The 20301-nt window shown below is 39.9% G+C and overlaps 2 protein-coding genes, 1 long non-coding RNA gene and 1 other non-coding gene across 5 annotated transcripts; 2 read left to right on the forward strand and 2 right to left on the reverse strand.

Annotated features, from left to right (window-relative positions):
- Positions 1-4189: 4189 nt before the first annotated feature.
- On the reverse strand, positions 4190-13096 carry LOC106096402 (protein jagunal). Its single transcript, XM_013264142.2, has 3 exons — positions 12768-13096; positions 6437-6809; positions 4190-5128 (listed from the first exon to the last, which is right to left on the reverse strand). The coding sequence occupies exons 1-3, from the start codon at positions 12857-12859 to the stop codon at positions 5000-5002; spliced, it is 594 nt and encodes a 197-aa protein (XP_013119596.2). The 5' UTR covers positions 12860-13096; the 3' UTR covers positions 4190-4999.
- Positions 13097-15490: 2394 nt separating this feature from the next.
- On the forward strand, positions 15491-17392 carry LOC106089226 (uncharacterized). 2 transcript variants are annotated; one of them, XR_001221574.2, is made up of 4 exons: positions 15491-15585; positions 15659-16035; positions 16111-16338; positions 17251-17392. It is a non-coding gene; the product is annotated as an uncharacterized LOC106089226 (long non-coding RNA). The 2 variants fall into 2 exon arrangements; XR_001221573.2 differs by having other exon boundaries at positions 15659-16338.
- On the reverse strand, positions 16789-18573 carry LOC106089224 (uncharacterized). Its single transcript, XM_013255032.2, has 2 exons — positions 17863-18573; positions 16789-17407 (listed from the first exon to the last, which is right to left on the reverse strand). Exons 1-2 carry the CDS (start codon positions 18475-18477, stop codon positions 17216-17218), a joined length of 807 nt encoding a protein of 268 aa, XP_013110486.2. The 5' UTR covers positions 18478-18573; the 3' UTR covers positions 16789-17215.
- Trnar-ucg (transfer RNA arginine (anticodon UCG)) lies at positions 17108-17180 on the forward strand. Its single transcript has one exon. It is a non-coding gene; the product is annotated as a tRNA-Arg (tRNA).
- Positions 18574-20301: the final 1728 nt, after the last annotated feature.

The raw sequence follows: 20301 nt of genomic DNA on the forward strand, positions 1-20301 counted from the left end.
GTTCTCCATATGGTCGGTCGTTGCTGGCGGTGTCATGTGTCGTGTGTCTATTGTTGTCGTAGTTGAAGTCTGACCATTAGAATTGTCTGCGGTATATTAGGGTGGATTAACATAAATAGGGCAGTAATTTAATAAGAATTGAATTTTGCAAATGTTTTTCAGAATTATTTTCTACAGTCGGGTTCAAGTCAGAACAGGGGAATACTTCTCACATATCATTGAGTGCTGTCCAATTCAAGCTTAAGCTCAATGATAAGAGTATCCTTTGGGGAACAGTTTTTACATGGCTGTCTTGTCATTTTTATACCCTACACCACTACTGTGGTTCAGGGTATTATAACTTAGCGAATTTGTTTGTAACACCCAGAAGGAAGAAGATGATAGACCCATTGATGAGCATACCGATCAACTCACAATCACTTTCTGATTGGATTTCCTAGTTCCTCAAGCGTCTTGGCTACTGGTGAGAGTAGAGAGATCGGTCTGTACGATTCCCCCTTATTCAGATCCTTACCAGGCTTCAGTAGCGGGATCACGCTTGTCCATTTTCCAAAACATCGGCTACTATAAGAGTGTTTAAAGACAGGTTGAGGTCAGTTATGAGGTACTCAATTCCAAAAAAACTGCGCCCTAGAGCTTGTCAGAACGTGAACGGCTGTGAACATTTCTTTCAACACAACTGTTTTTGGTTTATGAATATTTGTGGTTGATCTAATAACATCTGTGTGTTGAATCACTTTTATGAACGAATGTGGTCACTTTGTCAACGCCAGGCTTGATTCTTTCTGTGGGTGTAGCGAGAACATCAGAAAAAAATTTTTCAGTGTTTGTTTACCCTCCTAATGCTGGCGACGTTTGTGCGGTACTGTACCCAAAGAGGTGTCGCACTGCGACACGCCGTTCGGTCTCGGCTATAAAAAAAGGTCCACCATCATTGAGCTTTAACTTGAATTGGACAGCACTCATTGAGAAGTTTGTCCCCTTTCCTTAGTGGAATGTTCATGGTCCTATTTGCACAAATCCATTGATTTTATATCTCCCTTCCTCGAATTATTTACACTTACAATCCCCGTGTATTTTCGCGGGTTTGTTCTGTGCTTTAGTAGCTCTGATATTCCTGGCGTACCTTCTTCCAAAAAAAAAAACTAATGGCTATCACCAAGTTGATCTCACGCAAACAGCCGGCCAGTTTGACAGTATTAATTTTTTGCATGTTCTCTTAGTTTGTGTTTCTCTTTCTCTGATTTTAGCTGCACACGCACACACACGAGCAGAAGTTTCTTGGGTTGTGTTGAGAACAATGTCGTTTTTGAAATGACATCTTAATGATGAGATTGCTGATTGCAAAATATGATTTGTGATTGTTGTACAAATGAGAATACCTTAAATTGTTTCTTCTTGGGCTACCACATGAGACAACACCATAATTTCCAACTCACAGCCGCCTGATCTGATCTGTTATGGTGACCACATTAGGTGGGAAAGTCTCACTATCGGCGATTCTTTCTCTATACATGTGAGACCAAATACCGATTCACTGCTAGATTGCTGCTTTCTCATTTCGACTGATCCACCCTAGTTTCCCACACACAGGTATTGCGGTCAATTTCCTAATGCGGCATTTTTTTTAGATTTATTGTTTTTGTTGCTGCTGCAGCTCTTAGTTTTGTTAGGGGTTGTTTCAACGGATTCGCTTATAAAAAGTGAGATGTTAAATGTCGATAGCTTGCCAAAACAGGTAGAAATGTGGGGGCGTATTTGTTTTGCTGTCCATATGTTCAAACATTAGGTGGTCTACGTGTAAACATGACAAACTTTAGAATTTGTCATACATATATTATAATGTATTAATTACACATGCGCTGCGTTGATGGCAAGAAAATGCTAACTAATTTATGTCGGTTATGAGATGGATAGAAATTGAAAGCTATTCGTTAGTTTGGCACAATCTTACTGGGGTTGGTGTCAAAACTAGCGATTGCCGACCGAACAAATTATTTGTGATCCAAAGTTTTTGTCTGGTCTGAAGGGCAGAACTGCTTGGTCTTAGGGTTCCAGAAAATCTATAACGCTATGTATGGTATTGTAGTTTGGTGGACGGCATTTCAACAATCACGTACTGTTCGTACTCAGCTGGATTTAGGTTCGGGTGAAAAGAGGGTGCAGATATTAATCCCCGCCATGCCACTATGGACATACACCTAAGCCAGTAATCGGCTTGTTGTGCGCTCTAAATACTAAAAAAAATAAACTCGAAAAAGAAAATCTAAGTTAGGAATTCCGTGCTACTTACCAAATCCTTAATTGTTTCCATGCCACGGCCCTAAGTTGGTTCATGTCTGGTATTGTGTCCCCTCCTAAGTGCCGGTATCTGTAAAACGCGAAAGCCGTGCAATGAAATAGGAAATGCTCCAACGTCTCATCATCTTCCCCGCATGCCCTACATATGCTATCATTTGCCACATCGATTTTACATAAGTTTTACATACTGGCCTCCTTATTACTTTCTTTCAAAAATAGCCACGTCTTCTCACGATCTGGATCTCCCCACACGATTTTCGCCGTCCTGCCAACCGTTTCGCTGTTTCACAGGGACTGCGTTGACCGGAAAGGTTTCGGGTTAATCAAGTTTATTGACGGCTGTTCTCTGGCCTTCACTGCTAAGTCGTCTGCTTTCTCATTCCCACTTACTCCGCTATGGCTCGGCACCCTTACGATGCGGATCCTGCCATCGTCAGAGAAGGCGTTAATCTCCTTCTTACATTCCAACACTGCTCGTGACCTTACTGTCCTGGTTGTTATTGCGCTTATGGCAATTTTACTGCCGGTAAAGATGTTCACACTCGACGTCCTCGCGTTAGCACCACACCACTTCACGCATTCCGTGATCGCCCGAAGCTCCGCCTGCAGGACCGTATTATGGTCAGTCAGTCTAAAACAGATCTCAGTCCCTGGGTTCTCAATGTAAACCCCCAGGCCCACTCTGTCCTCTAGCTTTGATCCATCCAAATGGCAGTACTAGGGTTCCGTCAATCCAAGACTGTGCCGATGGCAACAGTGCCTCGCACTCAAGGTTCATCTCTGGTATCCGATCGGAAACCTCTTCCCTTCCTTCCAGGTTTTCTATCGTCGCCTCGATTATACCGCGATGATATGAGCTGCTTCCATCCTCAATCTGTTCTCCCATCGCCTTAAGTCTCATAGTCGCAGTGGCTGCCTCACACTTAATCTGTATTCCTATGTAGTTGGCATATTCCGTCTTGTCTCCTTTATTGTGTAGGGGACATAGTATGCTAAGGTTCCAATCATGGGGTATGCTTTCTTCTAGCCAGATTGCGCAGATAAGGTGATGCATCCGTCTTATCGTCGTGTCGTCTCCAGTCTTAAATAGTTCAGAGGGTAATCCGTCGGCTCCTGCTGCCTCGTTGTTCTTCAGTCGGGTCACTGCTACCTGGACCTCATTCTGACTATGAGGTAAACATTCTATACCATCATCATTAATTGGTTCTGCGGTATCCTCTTCGCCGCCAACGTCGGACACTAGCAGTTTGGTCAAATGTTATTTCCATATCCTCAGCATGTTATCTGTGTCAGTTACCAGATTTCCTTCTTTGTCTCTGCAGTTGCATTTTTTCAATAATTAACTTGGTATTGACATATTGGAAAAACCTACAAAAATTTGAGGTCAGCCTACCAACCAACCAAGAGAAAGAAAGCCTACCAATTTTAGTAGGAACCTACTAACAACGGCAACACTGGTTATCACCAAGATATATTTACACAGGTAGTGTACAGCTGAGTACAAGTGCATTATCTGTCAACATGTTCTCGTTGTGTGTGTGTGCATTATAGTTAAGAACCTAATACATACAAACAACGAAAACGGCGGGAACGAGAAATAAACACAAATTCAGACAGATTTTGCACTCAATATTTTGTTTTTGGGCAACTGCTACTACCAGTAAATTAATATATCTTGGTTATCACCTAATCTAGCTAATAGAAAAAAAAAACGCAATGCATTTCTAAACCACTGAGAGCGCAATAATTTATTAACATTTAAATAATTTCCATTTGCTATTGATAAAAAAAATTTTATGTGAGTGTTATTTTGTTGACTAATTGAGAAAACAAAATGAGTGAAAATTTCACATAAAATGAAAAAGATCACAAGGCAAATTTCTTAAAATATTGTTTTATAGGATACCGCTTCTTTCATTTTTGGTAGATAAATAAAACTAAAAAAGACAATAATGCTAAAAGGGAGTTTAAACAAAGACACCAACAGTTGTTTGAAATCATAAAAGGCAGTTGAAATAATTAGTTAACATATCTATCTTTCTCCTTTTTCCCATAAAGGACTTTCATTATTTTTTTGTCATGTCAAGAATCATAGACTTAGGCACAGCTTATAAAACATAATAGAGTACCCGTTTAAGTACTTAAAAATATATATGTATGTATGTATATTCGTACAACTTTTTGTTTTAACTATAAATTGACTTTTAACAAACATCACGCACAAACATCTAGGAAACGGTATTGCAAGTGTTTTTTGTGTTTATTTATGGAGGAGTATCAAGTATTAGAGTATTTTAAAATTTTCAATTTTATTGATATACCCATATGCATAATTCAAATTCTTTCTGCTTTTGTTAAAATGATTTTAAAAAAACATCCATTTTTGTGCTTGCAATGATAAATGTGCAGTTTATGACCATTTTTTTATATATATAATTTACAACATGTACAGCGTACACATGCCTTTTTTATTTGGACTAATTCAAGTCAATGCTAACTTTGATATTTTGTTCTAACTCTATAGTATTTATACAATTTTTTTTTGTTTGTAGGTATATAGAAACATCAAAAATAGTTTAACCAGGTCATTCATGTTTGTTTGTTGTTATTTCCTCTTCATGCTTTTCGTTTCGTTTCATTTTTTTACAACAAGAGTTTTTTTTTCAATAGTAACAAAGTAAGACTTGAAGCTAGAAATCTATTGATATTTTCTGGCAGAGCGTGCCTTCCAGGCCTTAATCAAATTATAGGAGAAATACAAAGTGAAACCATGTATTTGGAAACCCACAAAACAGAAGGCATGCCACAACAGACCATAGGGTAGACCCTGAAAGAAAGAGATTTAAAAACAAGTAAAATCGTGCTAAGTTCGGCCGGGCCGAATCTTACATACCCTCCACCATGGATCGCATTTGTCGAGTTCTATGCGCGGTATCTCTCTTTAGGCAAACAAAGAATATTGAATAAGAACTGTTATGCTATAGGAGCTATATCAAGTTATAGTCCGATTCGGACTATAAATGAATGCTGAACATTGTAGAAGTCATTGTGTAATATTTCAGTTCATTCGGATAATAATTGCGCCTTGTGGGGACTCAAGAAGCAAACTTGGGAGATAGGTCTATATGGGAGCTGTATCAAGCTATTGATCGATTCAGACCACATAAGACACGTATGTTGAAGGTCATGAGAGAAGCCGTTGTACAAAATTTCTGCCAAATCGGATAAGAATTGCGCCCTCTATAGGCTCTAGAGAAGTAAAGATACCAGACCGGTTTATATGGCAGCTATATCAGGTTATGTACCGATTTGTGCTATAATTTAGCACAGTTATTGGAAGTCATAACAAAATACCTCATGCAAAATTTCAGCCAAATCTGATGAGAATTGCGCGCTCCATTGGCTCAAGAAGTCAAGATCCAAGATCGGTTTATATGACAGCTATACCATATTATGAACCAATTTAATCATACTTAGCTCAGTTGTTGGAAGTGAAACCAGAACACTACGTGCAAAATTTCAGTCAAATCGGACGAGAATCGTGCCCTCTAGAGGCTCAAGAAGTCCAGACCCAAGATCGGTTTATATGGCAGCTATATCAAAACATGGAATGATTTGGCCCATTTACAATCTTAACCGACCTACACTAATAAAAAGTATTTGTGCAAAATTTCAAACAGCTAGCTTTAGGTCAGGTTGAAAAAAAGGGGGCAGATACTAATCCGCACCTAAGCCAGTAATCGGCTTGTTATGCGCTCTAAAAACCATAAAGTAACCTCTAAAAAGAAATTTGTAAGTTAGGAATTCCGTGCTACTTACAAAATCCTTAATTGTTTTCAATACCATTTCCCTAAGTTGGTTCATGTCTGATATTGTGTCTCCACTTAAGTACCGGTATCTGTTGAACGCGTTTAGCTTTACTCCTTCGAAAGTTAGCGTGCTTTCGACAGACAGACGGACGGACATGGCTAGATCGACTTAAAATGGCATGACGACCAAGAATATATATACTCTATGGGGTCTCAGACGCATATTTCGAGGTGTTACAAACAAAATGACGAAATTAGTATAGCCCCATCCTATGGTGGAGAGCATAAAAATATGGTTAATCTCTCAACATTATTTATTAACTCACTCTCCATAGGAATATATCGGTATCCTCCAAATCCGTTTCATCGTCCAGCGTCAAATATTCAATTACATCACCAATGTAATAGATAAAACAATACATCAGGGGCAGCACACCAAACAGTCCCAGCACAATCATATATTTTTGCATATCACGTATTCTATTGCCACGTGCCGCCGATAGGCCCACAAATGATGTCAGCAATGATGCCAACCATATGTATTCCCACCATAGCGGTGCTGGCACCTCGAGCTCTTCAATTTCCAATACAAAGATATCCAAACGATCCAATATGTCTGAGGTTAGCTTGGCTAACATAACAAAAAATAGCAGGGCATGGAAGAAAATGCAGTATTTCAGTCGAGATTTGTTTAGCAAGCTGCAAAGAAATAAATAGAAGAATAATTATTGATAAAAAAAATTGTTGATAGTAGTTAAACGGTCAAAATATAAGTTCCATAGAAAAATCTGTAGAAATTTAGACGAGTTTCATGGAAATTTTTACAAAATTTCATTTTTGTTGTCATTTACCCACCATCTACTAATAAAGTGGGATTTTTTAAAATTATAGGAAAGTTTTTCAAAAAATACACATAAAATTCATGAAATCTTTATTTGAATCGATAGTACGGTCTATATAATTCAATGTTTGAAGATTATTTCATATTATTTCACCTCAAATGGTCCATCCGCTTAATCCAATTTTGGCATACTCTTTCCAACATTTCGGCCGGTACCGAATAAATGCTTCAATGTTGTCTTCCAATGCGTTAATTGAAGCAGGCTTGTTTGTATAGACATGAGCTTTAACATAATCCCAAAAAAAAATTATCAAAAGGTGTTAAATCCCACGATCTAGGCGGACAGCTGAACGGTCCCGAACGTAAAATAAAATGTTCACTGAACTCGCCTTTCAATAAGTCCATTGTTACGCGTGTTGTGTGGCATGTAGCATCGTCTTGCAAGTCGAGCTCTTGCATTTTGGGCAAAAAAGTTGGATATCATCTTACGGTAGTGCTCACTATTCACAGTTACGTTACGATTTGCATCGCCTTTGGAGAAGTACGGCCCAATGATGACACCAGCCCATAAACCGCACCAAACTGTGACTGTTTCTGTATGCATTGGTAGCTCTTGCAATGCTTCTGACTGATCTTCACTCCAAAATCGACAATTCTGCTTATTTACGTACCCATTGAGGCAAAAATGAACTTCATCGTAAAATGGAAGAAGCGCGCTATGAACTTTCTTAACAGGGCACGCATTTTGATAACAAAATTAAATAACTTGAAATCGTTGTTCGTTTGTAAGACGATTCATGGTTAAATTATAAACCAAACTGAATATGTTTGGTAGTGAAACAAAACACGAAACGTGCGTGGGTTGTTTAAACCAGTGTTATCAAAAAGATAATAGCTAAAAAGTCACTCTTTATATGGGTAGGTTACTTGCGTAAACATAAAGTGTATAGGCCCCATGAACATCATCTGGATTTATAAAATCTGTAATCGGCAAATGCATCCACGCACATCCTATGCACAACCACACATTATTTTTATAGCCTCCACCATAGGATAGGGGTCTACTAATTTCGTCATTCTGTTTGTAATACCTCGAAATATGCGTCTAAGACCCCATAAAGTACATATATTCTTGATTGTCATGTTATTTTAAGTCGATCTAGCCATTCCGTCCGTCTGTCTGCCGAAAGCACGCCAAATTTCGAAGGAATAAAGCTATGCGCTTGAAATTTTGCACAAATACCATTTATTATATGTGGGTCGGTTGGGATTGTAAATGGGCCAAATCGGTCTATGTTTTGATATAGCTGCCACATATATCCCGATCTAGGGTCTTGACATCTTGACCCTCTAGAGGGCGCAATTCTTGTCCGATTTGACTGAAATTTTGCACGTCGTGTTATCATTTCCAACAACTGTGCTAAGTATGATTCAAATCGGATCATAATCTTTTGTGCTCTAGAAGTTTTTTTGCGGCCCTGAAGAACCAAACTAACGCCTCCGAGAGGTGTTTGTCTATCCAGAGGATTTCGAGGGCTGATGCGATATTTATAGATCTTTGTTGTTGTATCCACATTTTATGCGTGTAGGTGAGCAAGCTCGTTTCGGTTCAAAGGACCGATCGCCGCAGGAACAGTGTGGCCATTGGTTATTTAAAGGCGCCAAAAAATCACCTTGTCATATCGAGCATCATAGGCACTCAGTATTTGTGCAAGACCCGGTGCCCCCCGGCCTCTCACTGAGAATCCCCGCTCGATATCGCTGATTGTCCGCGACTGCCGTTACATATACTCCGTAGCATTCCACATAAGCATGCGCAGAGAACCTGTTAATGGTCTCAAATGTGATATCAAGTATTTCAGCTCTCGCCCTAACAATTGGTGACATGTATCTTCAAATTTCATGCAGCGAAATAAGATGCAAATCAACAAGGAAGATAATTATGTCATTGCATATCCCGACACGGGATAGTTTAGATTAGGTTCAGGTGGCAGTCTGCCATCGGACTAACTTAGACGTTTTCGTCCAATGTGATACCACAGGAACAGAAGAAGGAAGATGTCTTCTAGTTCCTTCCGGTGAATCGTCCAGATTGTTTTAACAAGCCCAATAACTTGCGAATGTTCACATCCACTAAATCAGACAGGTTTTCAAAGAAATGTGAACCTTAAGAGGAACTCCTGACTGCTAGTGCGGGACACACACACAGAAGTTGTTCTATTGCCTCTTCTTCTTCGATGTCCTCACAGCTTCTGCAAAAGTCGTGGCAGGCAACCTTTAGTCAGTCAGTGTGTTTTCCGATTAGACAGTGACCTGTCATGATGGACACAATGACTGAGACGTCTGTTCTAGCTGATGGAGTCTAGATTCGGCCACATGGTTTTGGAATGCTCACAGCCCCCTCTTTGTGACCATCTATCATTCGTTGTCCTTCGGGCCTGGTCCTGAAAACTTAGCTTACATGTCGCTAGAGGCATACCCACAGATTCCAGCATCCCTGGATGCTGAGCTTGCGAGACTAGGGTAGGGATAGGAATATCTCTGTGGCCCGGCACCCAAAACAGGTGAATTTTGAAATGTTCAGCCATCTCGTTGAGAGATCTGCGACAGTCGAGGGAGGTTTTTGTGTTCAGAAATATGTTTTCCAGGGATTTAATGGCTGCCTGGGAAGATATTAATGCCAATCGTCGTAATGACATTATATTTTAGCTATTCCACTAATTCCTTTATTGCAAGGATCTCCACTTGATAAACACTGCAGTGATCGGGTGACCTTTTTGATATGACCAGTTCTAGATCTTTAGAGTACAACCCAAAGCCCATCTGGTCGTTTAGTAACTTCTGTTACTAGGAATATCGTAGTTCTAATCGGTCCTATCGGGAATAGTGGTACAGTACTTTCTATCAAAAAGCGGCTCAGGTAGGGTGTAATCCACACTGCCTGGAACATCGGGTATTGTATCAAGGATAACACAGTGTCCGTAGCCGACACATGTACAATGAGAAAGCTCCCTTAATCTCACGACAGTGGTCGCTGCAATTTGAGTAGCCACAATGTCCAGAGGCATAAGATGTAGCATTAAATTCAGTGCATCAGATGGTGTCGTCCTCAGTGCGGCTATGATGCACAAACAAGCCATCCTTTGAATCCGGTTAAGTATAGAGCAATAGGTTTACTTTGGAAGCGCCGTCCACCAGACCACAACACCATATAGCATCAATCCCATAGCAGCCGGTTGTACGTACCGGATTGACCCGATGGAGTTCTCCATCGGCAAGGGCTGCCGCCTCAGTATACAACACACTGCTACAACAAAAACCATATAGCATTATAGGTCTGACAACTGCATGACACGCGGACTAAACCCACAACTTTTGCCAATGGCCCTCTTGTAGGTGTATAGGGCAAGAGTTGCCTTGCTTGCCCTTTCCAAAATTTTGGATTTGAAGTTCACGGGATAACTATGGGTTGGAACTTTGGGAGCTACAGGGCGCATCCACAGGTTGCGGATAGTAGAATGCTTCATACGGAGTAGGTATTTTTGCAGTTACGGGCAATCAGCGATATCGAGAAGTGTCTCAATGAGAAGACGGGTGACAACGACTCATTCATAAATACTGAGTGCTTATGATGCTCAATATGACAAAACATGTTATTGGCGGCTTTAAATAACCAGTCCTGCGACAATATGTCCTATGGACCGGAACGAGCTTACTCACCCATAAGAGCTTGACTAGCATCGTTACCACCACATGCAAAAATGACAAAACAGAGACTACGACTTTAATGCTTTGTTTGTCAAGCAATACTTGAAGAGATCCATCTCTTTGCTGCCGTTAGCACAGTCTAACTCATAGTGAGGCATATAACCCGGGGCACAACAACCAACCTGTGTTATAAACAAGTTGTTCAACTTTATATCGGCTAGACTGCTACGCGATAACTGTAAGGACCACACGGGTTCGGACTCTGAGTTCCGAACCCGTAGCAGTGTGTTGTACACTGAGACGGCAGCCCTTGTCGATGAGGGACTCCATCGAGTCAATCCGGTACGTATAACCGTCTACCATGGGATTGTTGTGTTCATTGCCATGAAGATAATCTCAGTTTCGAATTAAGGGGCATGCCCGGTAGCGGATAGTAGACTTCTCAGTTTACGCAGAAGCTGCAACTGCAGTCGCGGACGATCATCGGAACTTGCTTAAATACTTAGTGTCTCCGATACTCTATATTATTAGGCGTATGCCACCTTTAATTAACCGATGGCCATACAGCGGCGATCTTTTCTATGGACCGGAGCAAGATTGCTCACCTATGGAAGTTGATGAGGATCGCTACCTCCACATGCAAATATGTGGCTACAACAGCAACTACTACCCCATACATTCCATGCAGGGATGACTAACGTCAAGCGCAGGCGAGATATGTCAATAATCCACAATATGATGTAACAAGTAAGCCAGGCCTCATTTCTTCATGTTTGATCCTTTCGCAGCACAGTGTAGCCGTGACAACTGTGCAAGTGGTTTTCGCGACCATTACATTCTTCCGACTCACAAAGCCCACAATTTGCCCAACTTTTTGTCACAAACCATTGCAATTGACGAATTTCTCGGCAGTGGCACGCCTAAATTCGTTGTAAGGACGTGCTTATGCACATATCTCAAGGGAGTAGCCACATAGTCCAGGTGGTGGTAGCAGCACATCAAATATCTTTATTGGGCCACCTGATCTTTGAATGAATCATATACGGCTATTTTTCCGTTCACGCCAATAGCCAAGTCACAACCCCTACTGAAGTTTTTTTTTTGGAAATATTTAAATTGGCGGCCATGAGCATTCCTTTCGTAAACAACATTGCAGGACTTCTATCTTGATTTAGAACAAACGAGTTGTCGAAACGGCAACAGTTTTTGTTGTATAGGCAGTGTATTATACACTGAGGCAGCAGCACTTGCCGATGAGGGACTTCATCGAGACAATCCGGCACGCACAACCGTCTTCCAGTAGTATGGGATAGTAGGGATAGTAATGTCCAAGGCGAGTAAACTAAAACTGGGAATTTCCCAAAATGGTGATATCTTAGATATTGTTTAGCCTCTACCCATCACCTATTTCCTGAAACTCTTTTTTTGATAGCTCTTGGGGTTGGTCACTAAAAAGCGAACATCTAAGATCTAAAACTGGCACATCAAGAGTTATGTACTAAGGATAAAAATGCATTAGTTCAATAAACCAAAATTTATTGGGCGAAAAATGTCACCCACCACAACAAACAGGCAGCCGTCAGCAAGCAGGCACACTGCCAGGCCAGATAGCAGCCACCTCCTTTTGCAGTAATAAAATAATGGGGAAAACATAACATACAAGGCAAAAAGCAAAATAACTATAAAAACAAATGTAAACAAATCTGGCACATTGCCCAGAGCAACAACAATTTGCCTAAGTGTGAGAGAGAGAGAGGGAGAAAAAAAAAATCAAAACACAAACAGCTCAAAAAATAAAAGCACAAGCGAAAAAATCGAGCCCTACAACAAAATAATAAAACAACATCAAAATGGATTGTCATCTGTCTCCCGGTGACGGACGAATTGTATGGATTTTCGGGGATTACTTTGGACCCGCAAAGGTATGCGCTCGCTGCCGTTGCTGCTGATGTGGCGGGCGGTATGAGACAATTATGCAAAACTATAAATAAGACCAACAGTTGGGCAGCAGAACAAAAACATATGTGAATACAAAGTTAGTAAAAAAATAATACATTATTAAATACTTTTAACATAAGCATATATCTACACTAAATGTATATATTAACCTAATTTGATGTGGTGCAGCCACTCGTTGTCTATATTCGAAATCATTGCCATCGGTGCCTGTTACCGTCGGACCTCCGCCACGCGTTGCCATTTCTTTCTTTTATGGAATTTGGGGAATCGTTTCCTATTTTTATTTTTGGGTTCCTTTACCAAACCACCAAATCTTGTTTAGCACTCTGCTTTTTCGTTATATATATGATTCAAAAGTTTTTAAACATTGCACTTAGAAAATAAAAGAAACGGTCGAATTCGTACAAAATAAAAATTTATAAATAGTTCGCGTATATCGGTGGTGTAGTGGTTATACAAAAACTCAAAACGTCAAAAAAATGAGAAGTGACGTTGACATTGTCAACATTTGCTTTCAGTGAGGCAAACAACTAAATGAAATCATAGAGCGTCTGTCATAAGTGGAGCAGTTTTTAAATCTAAAGGGCCCTTCGCAACAGAAGATTATAAATTGTGAACCTAAAATGATATTCCAGTCGAATCTCGATTATCTGGAATGGATTATTCGGTAAGCTCCATTATTTGGGATAGAAAAAATATTTTAGTATTATTTAATTGCCTCGATTATCCGTGATTACCTCTGTTAAAAAATCAAACAAAACAAAACTTGGATATTTGGTGTTTGCCTGAAAGCAGTTTGTTAAGCCATGATGAAGCTGTTATAGATGGGGATAAGTCAAGTTACGAATGTTATCCGTGGCGCCAAATCATCTAAGGCGTTGGGCCCCGACGGAATCTCTACATCAAGCAAAGACGCTTGAGGCATTACTCCTCCCGAGCCTCGTAGGAGAATTTTCATTCGCCGAGCATTAACATGGATTTCGAAGACTGCATTGCACAGCTTTGCATACCATCACCGCACACATTTGCCGTGGCTTCAATCAGCCCAGGCCATGTGATAGGACGGTCCTCATGGCACTGGACCTATCGAAGGCATTCGACACGGTCAGCCATGCCAAATTATTTGAGGACATCGCCAACACGTCCCTCCAGCCAGGCCTGAAACGCTGGGTCGCGAATTATCTGTGTGGTCGCCAGTCATTTGTGGAATTTAGGGATAAGAAGTCAAGTGAAACAGGGAGTTACCCAAGGTGGGGTGATATCATCGGCACTGTTTAACTTCTACCTACCATCCATTCCCCCCACCTCAGGCGGCATAGAGATCGTATCATATGCCGACGATTGTACGATCATGGCATCAGGCCCCACCCATTGTTGACATCTGCGATAGGATGAACGTCTACCTCAACGAACTTGCCTCATATTTCGATGCAAGAAATTTGAAGATATCTGCCACCAAATCAGCCACATTGTTCATTACAAGTACGCGTGTGGTGAATACAAAGCTGATTGTGATGGTCGATGGAAAAATTATTCCGACCATCAAGTTTGCCAAAATACTTAGCGTCATATTTGGCAGCTCTTACACATTCTCCCCACATGCCACTGCAATTTGCGATAAAGTCAAAAGTAGAAACAAGGTCCTCAAGTCACTTGCTGGCAGCACTTAGGGTGCAGACAAAGAAACCTTGTTGACCATTTACAAAGCAATTGGACGGCCGTGGTAAAATTATGCAGCGCCAATGTGGTCTCGTCAACTTTGTGACACGCAGTGGAATAATATTCAGATATGTCACAATACCGCACTCCGAACTGTGACAGGCTGTCTCCTCAGTTCTCATGTGGACCATAAACATAACTAAATGCTGTCTAAGCAATACCCTTAGGGCTGCTATCGCAGAGACCATCCAAATAACCATCTTGTGGATCAAAAATCATCACATGATGTAGAGCCTGAGGTTCAGCGCTACAAGAGAGAACCTCTAGATCAAGCGGCATATCAAGCAGGTCTAGACAACATTCATGCAGACACGGTAGCAGATGCGGTAAATGGCTACCGGGTGAATGTAGTCCTTGGAGAACGACTGTCTCCCATTGCACCTTAAGAAATTGACACCCCCCAGCAAACCAGAGTAGTTCTGGCAGATGCATCCTCATCAACTCCTACAGAGCAAGGATTGATGCCGATGTGCACGATTTATGTCCTGATTGTAACCAGGGACTGCACGATACACGTCACCTGTTTAACTGCCCAGCCAGACCCACTCGACTCAGACCTAGATCTTTGTGGACGCACTCCATCTTCGCAGAGTTCCTGGGTCTTGACACTCAACAGAATCAAGCAGACGAAAGATAGAACACAATAAACTGCTACAACAACCAACCCTTAGGTTAAGCCAAGCGATCAACCGACATGCCTTTTTTTAATATTTGGCAGTACTTGGCATTGAGTATGTTAACTTGTTCTCTTTTTACATTCATTCTTTGTTTAAGTTTTCTCCTATTTGATCACATTTTCAATGGGCAGATTTTATATCTTTAATGATAAGTGTAGCAGCCACAAGATCAAAAGAGTTATAACGTGTAAATTCTAAATTCAAACGATAAAAATATGAAAAAGAAACAAAAAGTAAAAAACCTTCAAAATCCAACCAAAGCATTTGACGTTCTAGTGGTATTTCAATACCACTCTGCAATTGGAAAATTTGATTAGCTAGGCTTATGACTTAACATTCTTATTGTACCAAAGTACTGCCTAAAACTATGCTATATATTACACCTAGTTTATCGTTGGTTACAATGTATCGATAACATGCGATAATCGATAAGTGCTTTAATTTTGTACCTAACGTTACAGCTAAAACTAATTATCTATCTTGCTGTTGTTCAAAAATGACAAAAAATAATATTTGCGGGAAAATTTATTTCACACAAACAGAAAACTATGTTGTAAAGTAATACGCCAATGTAAGTATGGATGTGTGAAAAGGTTTTACCTTTTTTTCTATGCAAAAATGAGAGTCTTTGTTATTTTCCACAGCGATTCGTTCGCAACTATAGGACAGGCATCAAATTCCGAACTTTGAGTTCTGATTTATGTGGTGTACATCGTTCTCATTAAAATCTCACAAGCTCAGCTGTGAGCTATCGGTGCGTCCAACGGTTGCGGATAGTGGAATTCTCCATAAGGGTAACTGCAAGTGCAGTAGCGGGCATTCAGCGGCATAGAGTCGAGCGCCTATAATACTCGATATGACAACGAGAGTTATAGGCACCTTTCATCTTTAGGAACTCGAAAAAAAAACTATTTCCACAAGCAAATATGTGGCTACTACAACATCGTGGCTATTGCAACTGCAGTCGCGGACATTCAGCTGTGTAGTAGAGTCGAGTGCCTATAATACTCGATATGACAAGGTGAGTCATAGGCACCTCTAAATAATGAATGACCATCAAATTTCTGGGGACCTGAATGAACTTGCTCACCTTTAGAAACTTAAAAATAAAGCCATTTCCACAAGCAAATATGTGGCTACTACAACAACAATTTACCATTTCCATGGCAGAGGTCTATACGTACCGGATTGATCCTATGGAGTCCTTCGTCGGGCAAGGGCTGTCGCCTCAGTGTATAACACACTTCTACAGCAAAAGCAACAACTTAGCAGCTGAGCGAGACCATCCGCTGCCCAATGCAGCTGAAGAAGTTAACCTCCCCCGGTAAGCCAGAGTAGTTTTGACTTGACTAATTTTCGACATATGTAACCCCTCAATTCTTAAAAACTAGGGGTCTATACTTTATTTGGGGTTTCTTCATATTGTATCAGTCACTTCTTTTTCATTGTCCTTGAGTTCCAGACTTTGAATGAGGACGTTATTCACATTGATCTCGAGATTTGAGAGTGGTAGATTCTCTGCCTAAAAGACCAACCACTTCTCCGACAATCCCAACGACATACCGTTACCAAGTGCAACCGAGTATTCCCATATACAGCTCCGCTATATATCTTCCAGAGCTGTGGTAGCCAAATCACATTTTTATCCTTTTTGTGAGTGATTTATATAAGTTTCACCAATCTACATATTTAACAGTAAAGACCATAGCCATTAAGATTTTGAACGACTTGTCAGTTTTCGCTTATTAAGCAGTTTTCTCCCTCTAAAATCAAATTGTAAATGGCAAATTTTAATATATTTTACAATATTCCCATCGAACCGGTTTTATCCAAGCCTTATAAATACTCGCAATATAAATGTATTCTTACTTACATGTAAACATATACTATATAACACTTTTAGCTTATATCTATTTTGATAACATGCTACAATAATGCGAACGTGTTGTGTTATACCATCCCCGTATGACTAAAGAAATAACAAACCACGGGCAGAAAAACCACCCTTAAAGGCTTTGCTTTGTGCTGTAATGTCCTTGAACAAGGATATTTTGTGTCGTTTACATTCATTTATATCTAAGGGTTTACAACATGACCGTGTGGCCTAATGGATAAGGCGTCGGACTTCGAATCCGAAGATTGCAGGTTCGAGTCCTGTCACGGTCGAAGAAAAATTTTTTTTTGTTTTTTTTTTTTTTTTCTTAATTTTTCTTTCTAAATATTTCCACTTTTAAAGGATGACATTTCGCATCGGGAACTTCTTGGCCAACTGGTATGGAGACATCACCTTGGGGACAAGCACTTAGAGCAACCAATAGATTCATGTCAGCTATAAACTCAATGTAATCACCTTTACGGGCCGGACTTGGTTTGCAGAAATATTGGTGAGTATCCTATGGCAATAAAAAAAAGCAACAATTGAAAGTAAAATAATTAATTGAACATTTTTCATTAAGAGGCATAAAATGAGAATACAGTGTTTTTACAGCCAACTCCCAACGGCTTTTTTAGGGTCGAAAATTCTTTGGGATGAAGTTCCATTCGTCAAGCAACGGCATGGATTTCGACCACTGCATAGCACAACAAGTGCTTAACATGCCAAGGCCGCACATATTCGCCATGGCTTAGATCATTCCAGGCCATATTATAGGACGGTCCTCTTGCCACTGAAACTGTCGAAAGCATTCGACACGGTCAGCCATGCCAAACTCATTGGGGACTTCGTCAACAGTTCCCTCCAGCCAGGCCAGAATTGCAGAGTCAGAGCCGTTTGTGGTTTTCAGGGATAGGATTCAATCTTAAAACTAAACTGGCTTTCTTTCTTCTTCCTATAAGACTTCATACTTACTCTGGTAAAACCAGTGCACATGAAAATATTCCACACATCATGAACATCAGCCTCACACATTGCACGCTCATTGACCACAGCTTGCACCAAGCTACTGTGACAGCTACCAATGCGATCTTTTCCGGTTATCAGTTTATAGGTATAATCATCACATCGTGTCCCTATGACATCATGTAAAGCCCCTCCATCCTCATCTATGCCATAGGCAGCCAATGAATCAAAAACAAATGTGGCCATGGGCCTAAGATAGGGCATACAACTCCATAGACGATCATACACTCTCAGATGGGTACTGTGTAGTTGACGTGTTTTGCCCGAATAGAAGCGTTCTTGGGTATTTTCCAAATTCCAAAAATTCAAATCACCCACCTGGGAACCTTCACAGACGGTTATACGGCACAAATCGCCCTCTTGCATGGTCCAAGTACGAGCTGAACGTTTGGGCACCACCACGGATTCAATCATCTCACCCATTATGGCCTGATAACGCATATCATCATATTGTGATTTGGCTACTTGAGCCGCTGCGGGTTTATCATAGCACAAGGTGGGAGGATGTTTTTCAAATACTCGAGGCTTAAAGTTTTTGCCACACCATGGTTGAGTTGTGGCCATTGTGTTGATGGTTTTCTGTTATAGACTGAAACTAAATCGTTGGTGTTTTTTTATTCTTTTTATCGCTGTGTCAAGTTTCAAGTGCTTAAGCCAACGAAAACATCTGATCGTGTTTGGCATAGCGCCAATTTAGCTGTTTGACATTAGATAAGGTCGTATTATTTTGATAACAAAAAAGCTATCAAACATATCGCTTTCAGTGACATAAGAGAATTTCAACAAGTAAATATGCGGCAGGGCCCAAGTCGAAATTTGGAGTTTCTTTAAAAATAAAATATGGACAAAATTTTCAAAAAGTAAAATTTTTTATTATGATGCCTTGGGAAAGGTAAATTAAAAATCTTTTTTTTTTTTTTGCAAAGAGTAGTATTAGTTTCCTTTTCCTTGGGAAAGAAAAGTTTTGGTATCCTTCTTCTTAGGAAACGGTAGCTTTAGTACCATTTTCTTTATCAAAGGGTAGTTTTAGTGCCATTTTCTTTAAGAAAAGATAGTTGAAGTACACTTTTCTTTAGGAAAGGCTACTTAAACTATCCCTTCCCAAGGAAAAGTGTAGTTTTAATACCCCTTTCCTTGGGAAAGGATAGTTTTAGTACCCTTTTCATTAAGAAAGATCATCCTTCCTTGGGAAAGTTTAGTTTTAGTATCCTTTTCCTTGGGAAAGGCTAGTTGTAGTAAACTTATCCTTGGAAAAGGGTAGTTTTAGTACCCTTATCCTTGGGAAAAGTAGTTTTAGTACACTTATCCTTGGGAAATAGTAGTTTTAGTAGCCTTAACCTTGGGAAATGGTAGCTTTAGTACCCATATCCTTGGGAAAGTGTGGTTTTAGTACCCTTTTCCTTGGGAAAGGGTAGCTTAGGCACCCTTATTTTTGGGAAAGAGTAATTTTAGTACCCTTATCCTTTAGAGAGGGTATTTTTACCACACTTATCGTCGGGAAAAGGAAGTTTAAGTAAACTTATCTTTGGAAAAGGGTAGTTTTAGTACCCTTATCCTTGGGAAAAGTAGTTTTAGTACACTTATCCTTGGGAAAGGGTAGTTTTAGTAGCCTTAACCTTGGGAAATGGTTGTTTTAGTACCCTTATCCTTGGGAAAGGATAGTTTTAGTGACCTTTTTCTTGGGAAAGGTTAGCTTTAGTATCCTTATTCTTTGAAAAGTGTAGTGTTAGTACCTTATCCTTGAAAGAGGGTATTTTTAGTAACCTTTTTCTTGGGAAAGTTTAGTTTTAGTATCCTTATTCTTTGAAAAGTGTAGTTTTAGTACCCTTTTCCTTACAAAAGAGTAGTTTTAGTAACTTTATCCTTGGGAAAGTCAATTTTAGTACACTTATCCTTAGGAGAGGGTAATTTTAGTACCCTTATCCTTGAGAAATAGTAGTTTTAGCACTCTTATCTTTGGGAAAGGATAGTTTTAGTAACCTCTTCCTTGGGAAGGGGTTGTTTTAGTGCCATTCTCAGTGAGAAAGACTGATTTTAGTACACTTTTCCCTGGGAAAAGGTAGTTTTAGTACCCTTATCCTTGGGAAAGGGTAGTTTTAGAACTCTTTTCCTTGGGAAGAGGTAGTTTTTGTACCCTTTTCCCTGGGAAATGTATTTTAATTGGCTTTTTCGTTGGGAAAGGGTAGTTTAAGCACACTTTTTTATGGAAAAAGGTGCTAAAACTACAAAATTTTCTATAGAAATAAAACTTTTACAAAATTTTTTATAAGAATAAAATTTTGACAAAATTTTTTATAAAAATAAAACTTTAAAAAACTTTCAATAAAAATATAGTGTGAAAAAATTTCAATAAAAATAAAATTTTGACAAAAATTTCTACAAAAATAA

Source organism: Stomoxys calcitrans, chromosome 2, assembly GCF_963082655.1.
Source record: "Stomoxys calcitrans chromosome 2, idStoCalc2.1, whole genome shotgun sequence".
Classification (NCBI taxonomy): Eukaryota; Metazoa; Arthropoda; class Insecta; order Diptera; family Muscidae; genus Stomoxys; species Stomoxys calcitrans.

What these genes read in the sequence shown, in the direction of transcription:
- LOC106089224 (XM_013255032.2), bottom strand. Translation starts at nt 18,477, where the DNA reads ATGGCCACAACTCAACCATGGTGTGGCAAAAACTTTAAGCCTCGAGTA. An exon ending in TGTGCACTGGTTTTACCAGA is followed by an intron (nt 17,408 to 17,862) that starts GTAAGTATGAAG and finishes TTATTGCCATAG; the next exon opens with GATACTCACCAATATTTCTG.
- LOC106096402 (XM_013264142.2), bottom strand. Translation starts at nt 12,859, where the DNA reads ATGGCAACGCGTGGCGGAGGTCCGACGGTAACAGGCACCGATGGCAAT. An exon ending in GCTGCACCACATCAAATTAG is followed by an intron (nt 6,810 to 12,767) that starts GTTAATATATAC and finishes ATTTCTTTGCAG; the next exon opens with CTTGCTAAACAAATCTCGAC. An exon ending in CCGATATATTCCTATGGAGA is followed by an intron (nt 5,129 to 6,436) that starts GTGAGTTAATAA and finishes TCTTTCTTTCAG; the next exon opens with GGTCTACCCTATGGTCTGTT.